Source organism: Amborella trichopoda, chromosome 9 (genome assembly GCF_054954075.1).
Source record: "Amborella trichopoda isolate Santa Cruz 75 chromosome 9, AtrichopodaSantaCruz75HAP2 v2.0, whole genome shotgun sequence".
NCBI classification, from domain to species: Eukaryota; Viridiplantae; Streptophyta; class Magnoliopsida; order Amborellales; family Amborellaceae; genus Amborella; species Amborella trichopoda.
The window spans coordinates 7,427,868-7,448,802 of record NC_142344.1 but is presented as its reverse complement, the minus strand read 5'-3'; the positions used below and the strand labels follow the sequence as shown (position 1 = coordinate 7,448,802).

At 36.6% G+C, this 20,935-nt stretch overlaps 2 protein-coding genes and 1 long non-coding RNA gene across 6 annotated transcripts; 2 read left to right on the top strand and 1 right to left on the bottom strand.

Moving 5' to 3' along the window:
• The first annotated feature begins 1,146 nt into the window (after positions 1 to 1,146).
• On the top strand, positions 1,147 to 6,806 carry LOC18424095 (large ribosomal subunit protein uL23). Its single transcript, XM_006828689.4, has 4 exons — positions 1,147 to 1,202; positions 4,112 to 4,163; positions 4,854 to 5,220; positions 6,453 to 6,806. The coding sequence occupies exons 2-4, from the start codon at positions 4,151 to 4,153 to the stop codon at positions 6,535 to 6,537; spliced, it is 465 nt and encodes a 154-aa protein (XP_006828752.1). The 5' UTR covers positions 1,147 to 1,202; positions 4,112 to 4,150; the 3' UTR covers positions 6,538 to 6,806.
• A 3,696-nt stretch (positions 6,807 to 10,502) lies between these two features.
• Positions 10,503 to 18,607, bottom strand: LOC18424094 (Pentatricopeptide repeat (PPR-like) superfamily protein). Of its 4 annotated transcripts, XM_020661557.2 has the most exons (7): positions 16,776 to 18,558; positions 15,890 to 16,042; positions 15,544 to 15,615; positions 13,748 to 13,973; positions 12,960 to 13,672; positions 12,673 to 12,723; positions 10,503 to 10,833 (listed from the first exon to the last, which is right to left on the bottom strand). In XM_020661557.2, exons 1-4 carry the CDS (start codon positions 18,486 to 18,488, stop codon positions 13,866 to 13,868), a joined length of 2,046 nt encoding a protein of 681 aa, XP_020517216.1. In that variant the 5' UTR covers positions 18,489 to 18,558; the 3' UTR covers positions 10,503 to 10,833; positions 12,673 to 12,723; positions 12,960 to 13,672; positions 13,748 to 13,865. The 4 variants fall into 4 exon arrangements, with proteins under 4 accessions (XP_020517216.1, XP_020517219.1, XP_020517218.1 ...); XM_020661560.2 differs by lacking the exon at positions 12,673 to 12,723 and having other exon boundaries at positions 13,457 to 13,672; XM_020661559.2 differs by lacking the exon at positions 12,960 to 13,672.
• Positions 10,833 to 11,954, top strand: LOC148780338 (uncharacterized). The gene is made up of 2 exons (XR_016041256.1): positions 10,833 to 11,398; positions 11,507 to 11,954. It is a non-coding gene; the product is annotated as an uncharacterized LOC148780338 (long non-coding RNA).
• Positions 18,608 to 20,935: the final 2,328 nt, after the last annotated feature.

The window sequence follows — 20,935 nt, the reverse complement described above, 5'->3', positions numbered from 1 at the left end:
CACTGTGCAACTCGTGTTCTTCACGGACTCGCCGATTATGCACAGTGACTCGGCTAGTCACTGTGCAGAATCGTCCGGTTCTCTCTAGAACCGGATGATTTCCAATTTTTTAGCCGATCCGATCCCCTTTTCGCGATTTTCGAGTCGAATCGGGCGAGTCCGATTCGACTCGGCATTTTTTAAAACACTGCTTGGGAGGATTAGTAAATGCAATTTTTGGACTCAGATCGGGTCTACTCCTCCAGTCTAGGTCCATTGCCAACTTTAATTAAAAATAGATTTTCAAGGCATTGTAAAATTTATAGACCCCTGAATTACATATTCCTACAAAATTTAGATGTGCGTCTTACTTGTATAGTATAAGTTTAGCACAACAAACCTCACCCTTTAAATAAATTAAATTATTGCTAATTATGAGTACAATAAAACATTTCAGAAAAGCATAAATAGTACACTAACGATATGACATTGGAAGGGAGGGGACGTATATTACACATTGTGTGTGAACTGCATAGTCTAGTGATCAACCATCCATCTTCAACCTCATCATCGTAGGAGAGAGATTAGCTGGCTGTTTGTCCCATATTCTCTCAACATAGGAATAGGAGATCATCTCTACCGTCAGTTGATGCGGAGGAACGATGGATGGCCTACCTATGGGCCATTCCATGCACCATACACACTACGTGTAATATGACAAGCATGAGCCCTTTTGTAAAGGAAAATTATCTCATGTGGGCTGGACCACATGACTACATATGCGGTTCAAAAAATATAAAGCATCATTATAGAGATGGATGTAAATAGGTGTTTCATTTAAAAACAATGAAAACTAATAGTCTAAATGTCTTTTTATTATATTTATTATTTTACTTTTTAAAATTTAATTTTTTTTATATTTATTATCTCCATGTTAGAGATTACGTATCCTTAAAAATTAAATACAAAACCCATATGAAAAAATAGATTTATTATTGCTACATATGCGGGCTTGGACGCATAGAAACCGCGTCCTTTGTAAATAGCGATAAAAGCGAGGGCGGTGAATGTTTCATTAGGGGTATATTTGTAAATTTTCACTGCCGCCTTAATGAGTTTAGCCTTCTATTTTATGGTTTAGGGTTTTTATTTCTTCGCTCTATAAATTCGCGGGTTCTGTGTTTAGGGTTTCCTCTAGTGCGGAGGCCCTCTCCTGTTGACTGGTACGTTGTCACTCCTTTCATTGTGCTTTTTCTGTGTGAAATTACATATTTACGTGAAATTCGATCTTATTTATTTACATATAGATCTAATAGTTCTTTCTCTATTGTGTTTTCTGTATCTCTCTCTTGCTATGTATTTCTCTTGTTATGTATTTCTGAATATCTATATGAATGTTGGTTTACTCTTTTTATTTTTTACTTTTCTATTTTTCTAGTTGAATCAGGAGTTGGGTTTTTCTCCATTTAATTTCGCAATGTTAACCTTTAAATTTGATGCATTATTTAGTGAGAAAAAATGCTTGCATTTGGGCTAATCGTATGCTCATGAGAGTATTATTGCTGATTTATTGTCATTTTCTCACGAGAAAGTGACATTTCTGGGAAGATGTGATTGTTGTCATAGTCGCTGACCTGAGCTGATTGTATGCTTTATAGTTTAATATGTTTTGAGCTTGAAGGAAGATTAATGGCTAATGAATTTGTGTGGTTTGATAGTTGGGATTGATATGTGGCCGTGGAGATGTAGATGAAATCTTTTAGTGCGTTTTGCTATTCATTAACTGATTTTGGGTAAAGAGGACATTCAAAAATCAAAATTGCGGAGATTCCATTAAAGGGGTGATTTGGGGGATAATGAGTGTGGTTGCATCTCAATTATTTGCATGAATAATCATGATTTCAATTTTTATTCGATAAACAATAGTTTTCTGATCAAAGTGAGCAATACAAAGAGACTGATATAAGCATTACTACAGTAAGGTGGCAAAAGTTCTCACAAAATCTTTTTTGTTGCACTTGTATTTGCTAGATGCTTGCAATTTTTCCACAAGCCAACACTTACCATTCTCCTATGCATGTTGAATGAGTTGTGCCAAGCATTCCAGTTCAACATATAAAATCAGAACTGGCATGGCCATGATGTTTTTCTTAATCACTTAGCATTCATCTTTGACATAGAAAAATGGGTGTATTTTTCATGTCCAGTGTTGGGATTGATTTCCCTGATCACTTGAAGCCTCCATTTACACTTCATCATTTTCTTCCTTCTAAAGTATGTTTACGTTGCCAATTTATATAGTACTCTTAACCGTGCTGAACTCATTCATTCTTGTTCATGTAACTGGCATGCATTTGTGTTCATTCTAGATTGTTATCTTGAGGCACTTCGATCATGTAGTTGTCCTTGCTGAAATGTTTGATATAAATTCATTTGAGTACTGATTGTTGAATGATTTAGGCCTTACCGACTTGACCTTTTACCAGTTTAGGATGCTTAAATTTTAGCTAAAAACTGAAAGGACTAACTCTGCTTTAAGTAATGGTGGATTACGTGATGCTGAACTTTGATGGAAGGTTTTCAAGTATGGCAGGATTGGGAGAACTACTCAGTGATTGTCAGGCAAACACAAGCTTTTTCAGCATTTAAAAATGAACTTGATGTCCTGGGGGTTTTCAGTGGTTCATCCACCAAAGAAGTCCATGATTGTTTGCCACAAAATTATGTGTTTTATTGTTGGTTTTAACCCCACCCTTCTTTCCCCCAGAGAAACATCCATCAAACGTCTTTTATTGAACTTTTGACAACAACCTTATCTGAGTATCTGCTCAGAGACTCATCATATTGTTTGAGAGGAAAGGTGAAAGCAAGAAATCCTCCCTAGGACCCCTGGCGCTCCTTAAGTCGCTTTTCGAGGCCCTAGTTATGGTATGAGACATGCCGTTTTAATGGGAATCTTTATATGTTGAATTCATTATTTGCAGTCCTAGTCTTCATAAAAAATGTACCAAGGCATAAATTTTGTGGGTCTTTTCCTGGTCGATCTTTGTAAACAATAGTTCATGCACCTGGCAAGGATATTGAATTTGAATCTTGCAACTCATTGACCAAAATGAGTCTAGATTTAATTTAGTGGACTCTTATCAACTCCTTGGGATTGGTGATCTAGTATGAAATAATTACTGTAGTGCTCTTAGCAACAAATCAAGCTACAGTTTTTGTCACTAGCCTGGCACCAGCTTATTGGCATGTGGTTACTAGCGCTCAAGAGTTTCCACAACCTTCATTTGGGTATGAATTAGCATTGATCACAATCACCATTATTTAGTATGTTAATGTACCTTTATTCTGTACTAGAAATCTCGCTCTCTTCTTCCCCCCTGTGGGGTCTCTCTTTTTCCCTCGCTCGCATGCATATATGAACTTCTTTACGCTAGGATTCTTTACATAAAGCACTTGAAAAACCATTAGGTTTGGGACTTAACATCTATACATGTTAAAGACCTAGATTGGACCTTCATTTAGGTTGGTACCTCTTCTTTCATTAAACCCAGTTCATATGCATGGCATATGATTCGTAACTTCCTAGCAAAAGAGGGTGTGGCAAGAGACGTGCTACTTGTGAGGAGCTTCATTCTAATTCCTAGAATTTTGCTGCTCATATGTGCTAGTTAACTTGATATACTTGGCTTTGTAGTGTAATTTACTTCTAGAAAAAAACAAAATGATGTTATATGTTGTTCCAAAGTTTTTAGTGAATGACAAATAGATATCCAATTCCATAAACTCAAGCAATATTGTTTGTTGCAAATTGTACTTGGGGGTAATAAGTTTAGTTCATGTCAGTTATCTTTTGCATGACTTCTTTATTCTAAAATGTGTCATTGTGTTCGGATTTTTAGGGTTATGGTTACTAGTATGGTTTATTTGTTATCCTCCAGGTGTTTATTGATCAAATAGATGTCCAATTCCATAAACTCAAGCATTATTGTTTGTTGCAAATTGTATTTGAGAGTAATAAGTTTAGTTCATGTCAGTTATCGTTTGCTTGGCTTCTTTGTTCTAAAATGCATCATTGTGTTTGAATTTTTAGGGTTATGTTTACTAGTATGGTTTATTTGTTATCCTCCAGGTGTTTATTGATCAAAGGTTAAAGAATTCCTATCATCCAATGGCTCCTAAAGGTAACCCTTTTTAGATTGATTATTTCTTGTCAATATGTATTTGCTATTAGACTGGTAGAAACAGCAACAGAGGTAAATGCACTTATTCTCTGGCGAGTGGAGGGGTCATTGCTGTTTTGAGAAGACGTCGTTTAATGTTGTCTAGCATTTTAGTTATTAGCAGTTGGAACTTTGTTAAGCTCTTACTTGGAGGAAAACTTAGTTGTCGGAAGTAAACTCATTTTTTTTAATTAGTAAGTTCCAGTTTCATAAAGTTGTGAACTTGTATGAAAAGCGTTATTGTCCTGTGTTTCCCTAGCCTGTCCCATTTTCTGTGTTGGTTCTGTGTTTACCACATCTCTTGTGTTTCCATCTGGTTTTCCATGTTTTTCTTTCTAGTTTTCTTCCCATTCCCCATTTCCCAAGCATTTTAAAGGTGAAGACTTAGGTTTGCTGACTTCAACTCGCTGGCCGTTTTTTGAGAGCAATGACTTGGAGTAGTTTGGATTGTATACATATTGGTGGGTTGGTGGATGCTGGACCCCTATTAGCGGTGAAAGATGAGTGATGTCACTGACTTCACTCCCTCTTGCTACATTATATATATATGTGTGAGTGCGTGCGCGCATGTGTAGATCTTGCTGTCCATCTTTACTTTCAAGTTTATCTCGATACCCATGAAAGAAAATCTAAAACCGCTTGTTCATGCAGCCGCTGCCACAAAGAAGGCTGACCCCAAGGCCCAGGCTTTGAAAGCTGCTAAGGCAGTGAAGTCTGGTGCATCAACTCTTAAGAAGAAAACCAAGAAGATCCGCACGTCAGTTACTTTTCACCGCCCCAAGACATTGAAGAAAGAGAGGAACCCCAAGTATCCTCGCATTAGTGCACCCCCAAGGAACAAACTTGATCACTACCAGATTCTGAAGTTCCCACTCACAACAGAGTCAGCAATGAAGAAGATTGAGGATAATAACACATTGGTCTTTATTGTTGACATTCGTGCTGACAAGAAGAAGATCAAGGCGGCAGTCAAGAAGATGTATGATATTCAGGCCAAGAAAGTGAACACCTTGATCAGGTTAGAATTTTCTTCCTGATTTTTCTTTTTAATTCTTATGCATCATGTTTGAATTTCTTGGACCTTAAACTGTCTTTTCTGAGGATGGGACGTGGAACTGCCACTTGCTGATTAAATCATCGAAAACCTAACTTGTTGATTTATCAAAGTAGTTAACTTTTACAAAGTCTTTCTAGATATTGTTGTAATTAATGGCCTTTACATGTTCTTTTCTCTGGATTTTTATAATCTCACTAATGTTTGTTACTGAACCAAAAGTTTAACTAGGGTGTAGATTTGACTCTTCCTTTGTTTTTCTCTCCAAAGGTCTCGTAAAGTGTGCTTTAAAGCACCATCTATCTCATTGTCCATGAGAAAAGAAAAAGAAATATTTGATCACCTAAATCTCTCTCTCTCTCTCTCTCCCCCCACACTCTGTGTTCGTGTGCATGCATGGATGTACATGCGTACGCTTGCACACGAACAGATTCCCCCCACACACAACACAAGTGCACATGTATAACACACAAGCATGCATTAAAAATAACTGTTGCATATCTTGTAAACATCATTGTTATTTTGTCATGTGTAAATTCAAGGTTATCTGATCATTCAGTGCTAAACTTTTTCAAATTTCACCACCTCAACCAGATTCTGATCATTGAGTACTAGACATTTTCAACTCTCATCCCCTCAACCAGATTAGTATGAGCCTTTGTTGTCCTTTTTGCGGAAACACCATATCTTTACTTTCAAGTGCCACTGCCAAATGGCATGGATCACTATTGTTCTGAATGGAGGTTCCCAGTGATAATTGTTAATTTACTTTTGAATTGTATGGAATTTGCTATTAACATATTGCTTGAATTCTGTAGTATTCTGGCATATTACTGTGAGGTTGGTAAATTAATGTGTTATATACGAAACAACAAACTAAAAATATACATAAATAAAAAATAAAATGAAATTGACAATGAACTCTGGATGTTCCTGAAAAAAAATATGCCGAAGGATTGAGAACACAAGACTGACCAGTTTTTGAATAATTAGATCTACGTGTACAAGAACTAAAAATCTTTTCTTTTTAATGCTCATGTTGTGATTCTAAAGTGGATCCGAAAATTTTGCATCGAGAAAATCCTAAGCTGATCTTTTACTTGAGGTGCAAATGTACAATTTGCTCTTTGGGAGAGAATGTTGATTTGGTGAATACATTCTGATAGTCTTTTGCTTCTATTTTGTTATGAATTCAGGCCTGATGGAAAGAAAAAGGCTTATGTGAGGTTGACGCCTGATCATGACGCATTGGATGTGGCTAACAAGATCGGCATTATCTGAGGCTCCATTTTTCTCTTTTTGCTTCTTTTCTCGGATATCATTTATCATGTCACCTTGTATTTGAGTTTCTTTTGTAGGGCCTGTTTATTTGTGACGGTTTAGTTGTGTTAGATACAGCAGTAGTACTTCTTTTTATGGGATTTTAGGCATGAGTAATCTCGATTGGGCTTTCTCTTAGTTGATTGAGGCCCATGGTACCTTCATTGTTGGCGGATTCTATATGAATCTTGAATTTGAGAAGTGACCTTCATATTGCTGCGTATTACAAATATGATACATGTCATCTCCATTGTCTACAATGAACAGGTGATTGAGACGAGACATTCATCATTAGCATCCTTTGTTTTTTTAGCATGTGGGAAGGACTTGTGTTTGATATGCTACATCTGATGGTTTTTACAGAAAAGTAGTGCGTACTGAGTTTCGCCTGTAACACATTCTGGCCAATGTTAGATGTTTCAACCCTCCAGGTGTTAATGGACCTAAAAAATAGACATGCCTCGACAAGTCAGTACAAGAAAATTTTTAGAATTAAAAAACACTTTCTGCAATAGAAGTTAATCATCGGTTTTTCTGCGGTCTATTATTGTATTGGCATACTCAATATCAGATAAAATACTACATGCACTAATAATACAAAAGCACTCTATTCCTGAAAGAGGAAACTTTGTGATAGATTAATAGTATTTTTTCGGTTTTTTTGTTTGGGTAATAACTGGAAAAAGGTTTTGATGGTGATGGTGATGATGAAGTAAATTGTTGCTTTTCATTTTTGTGTAGTTCTTTGATAATTTACAGATATTAGTTGTCCAAGACAATTCGTTTTTTTCTTCTTATTCTGTATAAGTAAATTGTTGCTTTTCATTTTTGTGTAGTTCTTTGATAATTTACAGATATTAGTTGTCCAAGACAATTCGTTTTTTTCTTGTTATTCTGTATAATAAGCATGTTTATAGTTAATCATGGAAATTAAATGGCATAAGAATAGGACTTCACTCTCTAGGTCAAAAGGTCCAAGTGCCATTTTTGGTTTCCTTGAACATGACATCCCCGTGTGTGAAACATTGGTGATCCTATTAGGGACTTCAAGGCCTGGTCATTTTTTTTTTTTTTTTTGGAAGAGTAGGGTAGCTCTTTGTCATTTAATCTGACATATTTGGACGGAGTGTCTTACATGTGTTTATATGCGACACCAAGTCAATGGCAAGGTGTCTAGGTGGCATTGATTCTAGCTAAGGTTGAGAACTAAATTATCACGAACAAGCTCTTCATAACTGCTTTCTGGTTGAATTTCTTGGGAAAATGAACACGTGTATTGTCTTTCGAACAAACAGATTTGATGCAATGGACGAAATTTGTTTTTATTGCACCGAGTGGGAGGAGACATCATGCTGGTAGTGAGAGAGATGGCTGAAACCATACAAAACAACAGTGTCCTGGCAAGAGTCCTTAATCTGGAAGGTCTTATTTCTGTTGGGTATGAACCTTTCCAGTGTTGGGACATGGTTGATAGAGCAGAATGATTGACTAGAATTATGGATTAATCTAATTACCCCCAAAACATAAAGTATGGATTGGAAACTCGTGTTTGCCTATGCCTTTAACAGTTTATTTCGATACCAGATCCACGATATGATGAATACAGGAGTTCTGATTTCAGCGCGGATGTCTCCCTTCTTTCAGCAGATTGGCTTATGGGCCTCCCCCTCCCCCTCCCCAAACGCCACGAGTGGTGATGTAAACCGCTGTTTCCCTCTCTAAAAATGGCAGGGATGCTGCAAAGCTCTCTAAATGAATGGCGCATGGTGTAAACCTCCTTTTTCTCTGTGAAGATGTTTTGGAGAGAGAAAAGCCTGGTTGTAAGTCTACAGAGAGAAACAGGATGTACGAGAAAGAGGGAGGCGTATGCAACTGTTTTTACGGGATATACGAGCGATTAATGGCTCATTCTCTCTTCAACTCTATCATTGAAAGAGCTATCTGGTATTTTAACATTCAGACAGCTTTTTTATTTTGAAAAAAATAGCGTTCTTTTTGTTCCGTATTTGCATTGCCCCACATTACATGATACTAATTGAAGAATCCTTAGCTAATGGGTATTGAAGCTCAACATGCATATTCTTTTCAAGTGTCAAGGCATGGTACCAAAAAAAGAAATGAAAGAAAAAGAAAAATAAAGGACGGCGGGGCAAAGTAATTGCATATGAGAAATTGCATGATACACGTGTGGTATAGGTTATATAGATCACTCATCCATCATCTTTTGCATGATACACGTGTGGTATAGGTTATATAGATCACTCATCCATCATCTTTTAATATATATATATATATATATATATATATAGAGAGAAAAAAGCTTGGGTGAACCCACTAGCTCATGGAATGGTCTAAGTTTAATGGTCTAGATTGAATCGCAACCGATCTGACGAACATGGATGTCTAGTAGTGTTTGAATTTTAATTTTTTTTCTACAAATCCAAATCACTTGAAATTTTAGGCGTGTGTTCTTCTCATCATGTCACATTTAATAAAAATATAAAAAATAATAATTAGTAAAAAAAAATTGATCAAAATACCTCCAAAACCTTTTAGGGGTATTTTGGTCAATTTATTTCATATAAAATATTTTTTTGATATTTTCGAAGATTCACGTATTTTTGATGTATATACATTCCAAAATTTAAGTGATTTGGATTTGTAAAAATAAAAAATAAAATTCAAACACTATCGAACATCCATGATCGTCAGATCGGTTTAGATTCAATCTAGATCGTTGGGCTCATTTTTCCTGTGAGCTAGTGAGCTGTTTATATATATATATATATATATATATATATATGCTACGATTTCTATAAGGTTGCAACCTAAAACAATCCAATTAACGGACACCTTCAAATTTTATCACAACATGTAATTTTGTTGTAAAAAATTTTTAGGACTATCTTAAAATTTCTTTTCATATCGAATTAAAAAATTTTAAACTCCAAAAATAGTTAAAATCAAGGAGATCTATAAACATATAAAAATCTTGAAAATTGATGGCCTAGATAATGTGTTGCAAGATACACTATTTTTGATACCCGAAAACTTTTTTGTTTTATATTCATACGTCTCGCTGTCGAGATGATCAAATAGAGGGTTTTTCAACATTAAAACAACATTTTCGATAAATTTTTAAGGTGCATCTGTAATTCTACATTTTAAGGTTGCAACCTTATATAAACTTTTCTTATATATATATATATATATATATATATATATATATATATATATATATATAGGAAGATGCTAAGGTGAACCCACTAGCTCAACGGAAAAAATAAAGCCAATGGACCAGATTGAATTTGAGTCAATATAACAATCACGGATATCCGATAATGTTTAAATTTTAATTTTTTTTCTACAAATCCAAATCACTTGAAATTTTAGACATGTATTGCTAAAAATTAGGTGAATATTCGAAAAATATTAAAAAAATATTTTACATGAAAAAAAGATCAAAATACCCCTATAAATATTCGAAGGTATTTTGATCTTTTTTAATTTATCGGATTATTTTTTTTTATATTTTTATTAAATGCGGTTTGATGAGAATAATATTCACCTAAAACTTCAAGTGATTTGGATTTGTAGAAAAACAAAAAAAAAATTCAAACACTCTTGACCGTCAGATCGGCCCAAATTCAATCCAGACCATTGGACTTATATTATTTTGTGAACTATTGGACTCACCCCAAGCTTTTTTCACATATATATATATATATATATATATATATATATATATATATATTTATTTATTTGACAACAGATCAATAGTTCGCCTACACCGTTTTGTTGATGAAGACGGATAGGGGTTGGCTTACATATGTACCATCTACTACATAGGAACATGAATAGCATAACAACGAACCACCAAAACTTGCCTCGTACAAAGACGTATTTGAAATTTGGAAACCATATCATAATACAAGGAAAAAATATGAAAGCACTATGGCAAAAACATTACAAAGAGTTATGTAGGTATAGTTCTTTCTTTACAATGCTACATTAAATCTGAAATGCTGATAGCATCATGCATATAAAAAGATTTTGGATGATATAAAACCCTAACAAGTGACCCCTGTTTTCAGGGTGCTTGATATTGTGGGGATTTGTGTATAGGACTAAAGCACAAAGAATAAGCCATTCTCTGCCACGATGATTTTATAGGACCTCCATGAATGATGCCAGCATACCAAACGAGTACGTTCTTTTCAGTTAAATTCAACAGGTCCCTTTGTGAGCTACCTTCATCTGTAACAGGGTATAAACACAATTCCACTGGGCAGTCAAATATTTCATATGAAAAGATAAAGAGGACATACTAAATCTGAAAATTGGCATACTAAATCTGAAAACTGATTTCTCAGTAATTTCACTAAACAATTTCATTAAACCATAACATGGTAACAGCTACAACCAAAACAGTTCATGGCATGTAATACATATCCAAATCGGTATTGAGAGAGAGAGATGGCAAATGTCTGTCTGTTACTAAATATTCTAGGTAGTTCGGCAAATCTGCCTTCAGTGCATCACCTAGAAGCCTGTAGGTCTAGTTTCTGGTTTGTCAAAAGCATATGGAGAAAAAGGGTTCATTAAAAATGTTGATGAACAGTAATAACCAGAAAAACAAAAGAAAGCCAGAGATCATAATTTGGACAGTAAAATTATAGGACCAAATAAGTTCACATACTGAAAACATGAGGGGAAGAATGACATGAGTTTCCCAAAGATCCTCTAGAAAATCAGGCCCCAAGGCCCAAAATCAGACCTGCACCTAGCTGTGGTACTTGATTGAGGTCCATTTCTTTTACAGGTCAGTGGATTGCGCTCCTATCCGTACAATCAAAAGGCATTCCAATTGCAACCATAATGTAGCCAAAGCTAATCAAGTTGTTTTTCTTTTTTAATCTTTCTTGTGCAGTGGGTCTGTAACTGGTTTGAGTTTGCACAGCACGTCTCATTATCTTGCATGGGCTTGAGTTGGGTTCCTTAGTGAGGTACTAAGAAGTGGAGTTATTCTTGCTTCTTTATTAAAAGAGTAGGTCTTGGCGGACTGCAGGACCAGCAGCAGAGGTGTCACCAAGCACAAATAATACTTAGTGAAGGATTCTCTAGGATCATACAACTTCGCCATTGCCAGTCCCAACCCCGGATGAGAAAGAAGGTGGGTTGTGTTACGTTGGCATCCAGAGTAGAACTTTTGCCACATCTCTATTATAAATCCTTATCCAATTGGCAGAATAAGATTCGTGTAGCCGACCCCAAATAGTTGGGATAAAGCTTAGATGACGATGATGATGAAATATTCTATTGGATTTGCATGCTCCACAAGTTGTGCCAATAACATACTTGATAGGACTTTATAATGTTGTAATTATTCCCATTTTCATTTTGAGATATAATCTGGATTCCTGGATTATTGACGATTGGATAAGAACCTGAATATCTAGAACCGGAATGTTCTCTTTAATATGTAAGAGCTCGAGCTTGTAAGATGGTTTTCTTTTTTATCAACTTTCATTGCCAACCAGAGTATCTTGCTTGTTGGCAACCCACTGCCTTTGCTGCTTGAAAAAGCAAAACAAATAAGGCAATCGATTCTTCTCTGCTTATTAAAAAATCACAGGGTATGAACACACATCTAGGTCGTTGAGTAGCTGCTTACTGTTTAGAAGTACATATAGATGGTTCCAAAAATGGAATTGTTATTCCTGATTTGGACAAGACACTGATTTGTTTACTAAATGCTTGTCATTTTATAGGATCTCCCATTCCTCACTCCTATTCAAGATCACTAGAGTTCTTCTTAGGGGACTGTAGGACAAACACCAATCAGGTTTCCATTGGGTTGTACCATGCGGCAAATCTTCCCAAGTGGTTAAAAAGATTAGTTATGTTAACAAAATAATATTCCATGGAAGATAGATATGTTAACAAAATAAAATTCTATGGAAGTTAACTTCTCTCCAATTATATTTGTGTTGAATGCTAGTTGTCACCACCCTTTGGTATCAATATGAAAACGTAGTGAGGATGAATGCATATTTACAGCTGTGTTTGTATCTAGATGCGATTCAAGACATATACCTTATGTCAATATCTGTAACTCATTCATATCTATATCTGGGCATCATATCCCTGTAACCAATCAAGCAATCGGTAAGGGTTTTGTGTTTAATCAAGGATTTTGAATCCTCTCATCAGCAATTTTCATCATGAGAATATATAAAAATTGGTAAAATAAACCATATTATATGCAGTATCCAAACAGTGCACATGTAGTCTAACCCATCCATCCTCCACCAAGGATGTTGAGATGAATAGTGCCTCTGTTTGAGCAGATAATGACATATTTGACTTGAGAAGCATCTCACCTTAATAGTTCGTTGTGAAGAACTTAAAATTGCAATCGCATTCAGGATATAGCTGCAAGTAGCATATCCTAATCCTTGTCATCATATGCTTTCCCCATAGTAGTCTGGATGCAGTGTCATGTCTCCACTATAGTTTCCAAGCATAGGAAATCAAGGGCCATCCATGCACTATATGTTCTCCACATATCCTCCCATGCAGCCTAACTCCGAACTATATGTTTTCCTTCAATGTTTCATATCTCTGGGGTCTATACACTTGAAGGGGTATATGTTGTTTACACCTTACCTTAGTCTACACAATATTTCTTTCAAGCAAAGGTAAAAAACTAGCCATTTCAGAAAGTTACAATTCGATAATATTTATTCAATTTGATAGTTTTTTATACTTGTATCCTTCCTAAACTGAGAAATCCACAAAAGGCTACTAAGTCTACACCAAGAAAATCTAAAGCTTGCAAAACCTACTCTCAGAATGAGTCAGCAATTACAAAATCTACCTGATAACAGAGTTTTACAACCAACAGAGCATCAATAAAATATCCAATAGTTGTATCAATGTCTGGTTGCTTGTAGCAGGTGATTTCCTTGCAAATCTAGCTGGGCAACATGCTTCAAAGATTGATCCTTTCGAAGAATGTGTCCACACTCGAGACAGTCGTGAGCTTATTTATAGTCAGTGTAACCAATCATGATTTTTTTCTTCAAAGGAATTTCTACATGGAACCATTTCATATTATTAAAACTAAAAAGATTGTATGCAAAAAAAGGAATAATTTCCATATTCCAACCTTGAACTGCATGCTGGACAGCTGGAGAGCTAGGCTTTCTTAAATAATAAATCCAATAGAAGTCCTTTGCAAAGCTTGTGAGATTCCTGAGATCCAATACAGTTAAGGTCCACCATTGTTAATCCAAAGTCTGTTTCATATACCGAAGTGCAGATCTCAACATCCCTCTAGCTTTTCTGTCTGGTGTGCATCCAGATAAAATCATTTCTTCATAGACATCGGGGACCTGGGACAATCCAGACAAAAGTTTTTGATAGTTAGGAATAATCTGGACATATAAACTTCAGATGACATGAGAAACCCCAAATTTCTTATAGGCATGATAACAAGAAGGATTCATCATTGTAATACCTCTTGTTGAGAAATGTTAAAGAGTTTAGGAACTGATGTAGTTAGGGTTTGCTAACTTTTTTATGTTTCCTAGGAGGCTGAAAAAAAAAAATTCAGCTCAATAAGAACAGCAGGCAAGCTATGGAAAACAGTTTCTTCAGGGATAAATAGGCCACTAAAGGAGAACTAACACTCTTACTGCACAGAGATAATCCCCAGTCAAATTTATCTTTTGCAATTCTAATTACTAACTACCATGCCCAAATACAGGGATAGAAACGGACAACGACACAAAGAACTATGAAATGACTAGTCAATATGAGTATCTTATCTAACACATAAAAAAACATGTCATAGATTGTATAATAAAGATATACATGCATCCAACGCATTCACACATATAAATTGGTACTATTATAGTTTATTCATATTTTTCTCTAATTGTGTCATTTTGTACTAACAAGTATCCTTGCAGTTTCAGGTATCAGTCTTGGTGTCAACATGGTACAACACTTGCACATTAATAATATACCAGTACCCTTGCAACATAGCCTATTAATGTTAGGGTGTAAATGTCATAACAGACCATCCTATTCAGTTTTGCTTAGTTGATAATCCATGAAAGCACTATTTTTTTGAAGGAAGTTTTCTTCGAAGACTCTGGAGTAGCGGGAAATGTATGAAAACATAACCTGTACACAGAAATGGACTTGATTGATAAATAGCACAAGTGAATACCAAAACTTCAAGAAATCAAGTCAGATAGTTCTACTCACTTATATTTTTTTATTTTTTGGAAATGCAAAAAAGAAAATTTAAAGTTTAGTCACATGTTCTGAAAGATTATAATTTTTAAAGTTTGTAGAGCCACTGAGCTGAAGCCCTCGACACCATTCCCATTCTGCAAAGTAAGGGAGGGCAAGTACTACAAAAACAACATAAATTTTTTCACACATCACATATGCAACATCAGAGTGATCATACATGCAACATCAGAGAGACAACTAAAAATTTTCATTCTTGAGTTCCCAATACAACCTTCTAAATGGAAGAACATTATTAAGCAGCAAAAACAAATATATATGGATACATGCAAAAGAAACAAACCCAAAGAACAGACAGCACAAATGTATAACCATCAAAGAAAGAGAGACAATCGTATTAGCCTCATTCCAATTTTTCCCTTTTTTTATTTTTTTATTGCATCTAAATGCCAACAGAAGTCTTTAATATCTGAAGGAATTTACCAGGCCTCTCATGTAATTAACAAAGAATACCCATATACGAAAATAAATAAGAAGGGATGCTTATATATGTTAAGATAAAGCAGTCACTGAAACTTGAGAAGGGCCATAATGTATTGTAAGTTACACGTGGATAGTTATATACTTTGAATAAATCTCACAAGTTTCAAATTTCCAGGAATCAAATCAAAACTAATAGAGAGAAGATTGTAGAAATCATACCTTATCAAACTTCTCTGCACGGATCAGAGCTTTCATTAGTGTTGTGTAAGTCACAACATCAGGTTTCAAATCCTATAGTCATGGAAAATAACATCAAGTCAAATTTTTAGGATCATAAGATGTCACAGATATATGCATTTTAAGAAAAGCTTCCACTAAGATGCTTTCTCATGCATGTAGGACAATATAGAGCATCATCAGAACTACACAAAAAACATAATGTAGTACATACAACAAGAAGAAACTTCGTAGGCAAAACATGTAAAGATTATCGAAGCTCTTGAGTATAAGAAAATAAGGAGGTTAAAGAACATGATGGTGATAAATAAAAGGGTCTCATACTTACATTTTCCTTCATAAACTCGAGCACTGCGAAAGCATCAGCATCCCTTCTATCCTCACCAAAGGCATTTATTAGTAGGTTTAGTACTAAAACACTAGACTTTAAACCATCAGCTCTCATGACTTTAAAAACATTCACTGCTTGATCGGACAAGCCCTGTAAAGGTAATTAAGATGACAATATCAAATGTATGCCCAATTACCAATTAATATCCATCATAATGTTACTCCATTTAAACAAGAGATACTGGAATTCATCAGCCCTCCAGTAGGGAGTGGATAAAAACTGCTTGGAGCGAGATTGTTTATTACCACTTAAAGGGGTTCTCATTGACCTGCTCATCTACCTGACTCTAAGAGTCAGAAAGGCCCTGCATTTCTTTGGATTTCTTGTTGGCTCTTTAGTTCATACAATGCCAATAAACTTCAAATGAAGATTGTTGATAAACTAAAGGCCCTGCATTTCTTTTTTATCAGACCCACCCATCCTACATTACAATCAACTAGGCTGCCCCATTTCAAATTTTCTATCTAATGGCAATAATTTGGATTGAATTCCACTTCAGCCATGTATAGAAAGTTAAGATTTTCATGCAATGGTATTTAAAAAGCAAATAATCATTTAGGAGCTCATAATGGAACTTACTGATAGGAAAAATTTGAGTTTCTAAAAGTAGGACAAGCATTTCCAACTAAATCATCAAGCACAAAAAATAAATAACTAAACTACCATCTCACTCTGTGAGTTTACTACAGCTTGATGTGTACAATTAAAGACGGAAGGAATTTTGTGCTTAAGAGAAATAACCAAAAACTAGTATTGTTAAGGAGACACAGAACCAGGAAGACCAAATGGAAGCTGCATTAGAGGACACAGTAGTAGTTAGTACCTTCTGAGCATAGGAATTGAGAAGCGCATGGTACATGCTGGGCGATGGCTGCATTCCAGCAGCCCGCATTCCCTCCACCCACTGTATGGCCTCCTTGAACCTTCCTGCCTTCCCATACACATCAACCAGTGTCGTGTACGTAATCACGTTCATTTCCACCCTATCCGCCCTCATCCTCTCCACCACTTCCTCCACCTCCCCCCACCTCCCCATCTCCCCCAACGTATTCAACGCAATGTTAAACGTTGTCACGCAAGGCTTCACACCATTACTCTCCATTTCCTTGAACATATCAAGTGCACGTTCATGCATTCCTGCTCGTCGATAACAGTCGATTATCGTGTTCCATGTGACACCGTCAGGCTCGACCCCATCAGCCTGCATTTTTTTAAATGCACGGGCAGCCTGCTCGGGGTCCCCGCACCGACCCAGAGCGTCGATCGCCACATTGTACAGTCTGCGGTCGGGAATGACACCTGAGCGCTGAGCTTCTCGGAGTACTGAAAATACTCTCTGCCATTCGCCCATGTCTCGGTAGGCAGCGAGGAGACGGGAGAAAGCACGAGGGTTCGGAGGGAGGCCTCTGTGCTCCATCTCACGCAAAACAATGCAGGCGCCTTCGTGCCGCCCAGCCCGCGCATACACCTCTGCTAGCAGCGCATAGGTCTGGGTGTCAGGGGGAGCGTCGGAGACCTCTTCCTCCATTTTGGACACCAATGCCTCCGCTTCTGATACCCACCCCGCTCTCAAGTAGGCCTTTAACAGCGCATTGTATGCCCTCGTGTGCGTTCGCAATCCTGAATCGAATGCTTCATAAAAAACGGCCTCGGCCTCGATTGTTTGGCCCGAATCAGCCAAGGCAGAGATTAAAGCAATAAGCGTCGAGACTTTAGGGCTCAGCCCCTGGCTTTGGATTAAGGAGACGAAATCAAGAGCATGAGAGGGGAGATCAGCAAGAGCGAAAGCAAGAGCGAGGTCATTCAATAGCTGAGAATCAGGCTCCAGGAGATCAAGTTTTAGGTGCTTGTGAAAGAGGTTTAACAAATGTCTTGGCGCCGCTTTCGACCGCCTCATGGCCTGCACGAGCACAGAGTAAGAAGCCGGGTCAGGGAGCAAACCGTGGCGACGAATTACAGAGAGAAGGCGAAGGGCAGGGGCAGGCAAATTCAATTGCGCACAGGCAGCGAGCAGGGAGTTCAGAGTGAGAGGAGACAGGGGGAGGGGGGAGTCAGAGGCAAGACGGAGAGCGCGGCGGAGCTGCCCTGCACGACCAAGGGCGTGGATGACGACGGAGTGGAGGAGGGCCTGCGAGAAGCACAGGTTGTGGCGCGCAACCCACGACACCAGCTCCGTGGCCGCTGACAGATTGCCCTCTGCGCATAGTGACCTGAGGAGCGAGTGCCACGCGCCTGCTGGCACAGCCCGGTACTCCGAGACAAGGCGCAGCTCCGCTTCACACATCAAAGTGGCGGCAGAGATGGACGCGCTACTGTTCTCGGAGGGAAAGCCATTGGTGGTGGTGACAGGGGAGGCGGTTTTGGTGAGAGAATTGGGTGCGGAGGAGAGGAAAGAGAGGAGGGGCTGGAAGTCATAGGGGCGAGTGGTGGCGGACAGAGGTGGAGCAGTTGTGGAGGGAGACGTGGGATAAGAGGAAGAGGGGAGAGGGGAAGGGGATAAGGAGGCGGAGGTGGAGGCGGGGAGGAGGGCGGACATGGTGGGTGATAGGACTGTGGAGTGTGTGGTGTTTTTATTTTTATTTTAATTTAATTTGGTCCCTCTCTTCCTTCGGATTTCGGACACAGACATAGCATGTGTCTACTCTCTACCCAATCACATTATTCCGAAATATCCACGCCTATTCTCTAATTAAACAAGGGAAAATTTATGAAAACATTTCTAAGAGATCTTTTATCCCTGTCATTTGATTTAAGAGAAATTGATGGACATAAAAAAGCCGGGAGATTCAAATTTTAAATTTTAAATTTTAATTTAATAGATGTGAGTATACTTTTTATTTTTTTTATTAGAGTTAACTTTTTAAGAATTATAATATGGGTGAGGTTTCTATGAATCATATGCGACCCCCCTCTTAAACCATCTTAGAAATAGATTTTTAATCTAAAATTTTAGAGATTCACGATCTAGGTTAAGATGATTATGAGCATGAAAACAATTAAAATTTTGATATTTAAACCTCGTGAATCTTTTTCGTCCATCTTAAAGATGGACATTGGTGAATCAGCGGGCTCTTGCTTGCACCTCCTGACTCATGATGGATTTTTCCTTATAATATAGGGTTAATTTTTCTAACACTTAATTTTTTTTTCTTTTTTCTTTTTCTTTTTTTTACTATTTATAGGTATTCTTCACATGTTACTGCTCACATAGTTATTTTTTAAAATTTTAATATTATTTAGAAGTATTTTAGAGTTTTAAATTATTTACTTAGAGATTAGGTTAATTTTAGAGTTTTATGCTTATAAAAGATGAGACTCACATTATAGGAAGCTTATATTATTGGAATGAGTTTAATTTTATATAAAAAAAATATTCTCTTCACTTGATTTAAACCCCACGCTTTTTTTTTTCCATTAACGCTAATTTTTACTTATTTGATGTTTGAGAAAAAAGATGGATTTAATTTCCCGCATTTCCGTCCAGCATCAAGTGATATCATAGCTTTGTTTGAAGACCGTTAGATATTGCGATAATTGGTTGCAGAGATCTTAGCCCTAGGGATACTGATATGATCCAATTGTGCAAAAGAAATCAACCACCTGACATATAGGGTTACACAAATATTACGTAAGTACGATCAGCAATAACATGCCTTAAATGAAGAAGAATTTACATAGATAGATCCTGAGGGTTTCATAGAGATCGGTGCTAATCAAAGAAGGAAAAAGTTTATATAAGGATGCTACCTTATAATGTAGAACTACAAATGCCCTTCAAAAATCCAGCGGAAAAGGTATTTTTAACGTTGAAAAATCCTTTGATTGATCATCTCGACATCGAGACGTATGACTATGAAAAATAAAAAGATTTTAAGTCTAAAAAATAGTGCATTTTACAACATATTATCTACACGGTCCATTTTCAAGATTTTCATATGTTTATAGATCTACTTGATTTTAACCATTTTTGAAATTTAAAATTTTATAATTAGATATAAAAGTAAATTTTAAGATAATCCTAATAACATTTTACATCAAAATTATATACCATGATAAAATTTGAAAGGCACCTTACCTCTACACCTTTGGAGGCGTCCGTATGCCAACTGCACCCATCAAAGAATGGATTGATGACGAGTCAACTTATGTAGATGGGTTTTATGTATGATGGCATCAAGATGAGCTCACTTTTGAAAGAGAACAATAAAGATCTAATCTTCAATTGGATTTAATATTTTATGAATTAATGATGGTCCAATCTTTGATAGCACTCCATCTTTGATAATTGTGTTTTTTTTTTTTTAAATAAGAACCATGTGATTCTATATTTGATAAACTATTGGATGAAAATGAAAAACTTGAAATTCCTATCTATAACGAATGATAAGTTGTAGGTGATGGTGATAGTCATCACAATGGTGGTAATGACGCAATAGTGGTAGTCGTGAAGAGATAACAGAGGAGGCAACAAGAGGCAGCGACCATAATTAGCTTTTTTTTCTCTCATCAATGATAGGACTCACCATTCCTATTTCGAATTATAGGATTCCATCTCACAAAGGCATTCTACTATAGCTAGGTGCACCAAAATCCTCAGCAACTTATTTGAGGACATTTTCGAACATATTGATCAGGCCTGTAACCATAGCTCCTGAGATCAATCCCTAATGTTGAGGTGCAATATTTGGGTTGAGACAAAAATCGTTTTTAGATGATGATTCTTACTACCCATTTCAAAACTCAAGGGTGAGTTTTCTCGAACTAGGAGAATGACGGCGATCTGGGTGATTCAAAATTTTAATTTTTTTTTTAATTTAATTCATAGATGTGGGTGTATTGTATTGAACAAAAAAGACATCTAGAGAGAGGGGACATGGAAAATCTAAATGTTCAAGAATGTTCTTCTGCAAGAAGCTTTGATATACATTACATTGAATTTGCAGGGCAATATTACATCTTTTAAAATCAAAAGTTTGTAGACAT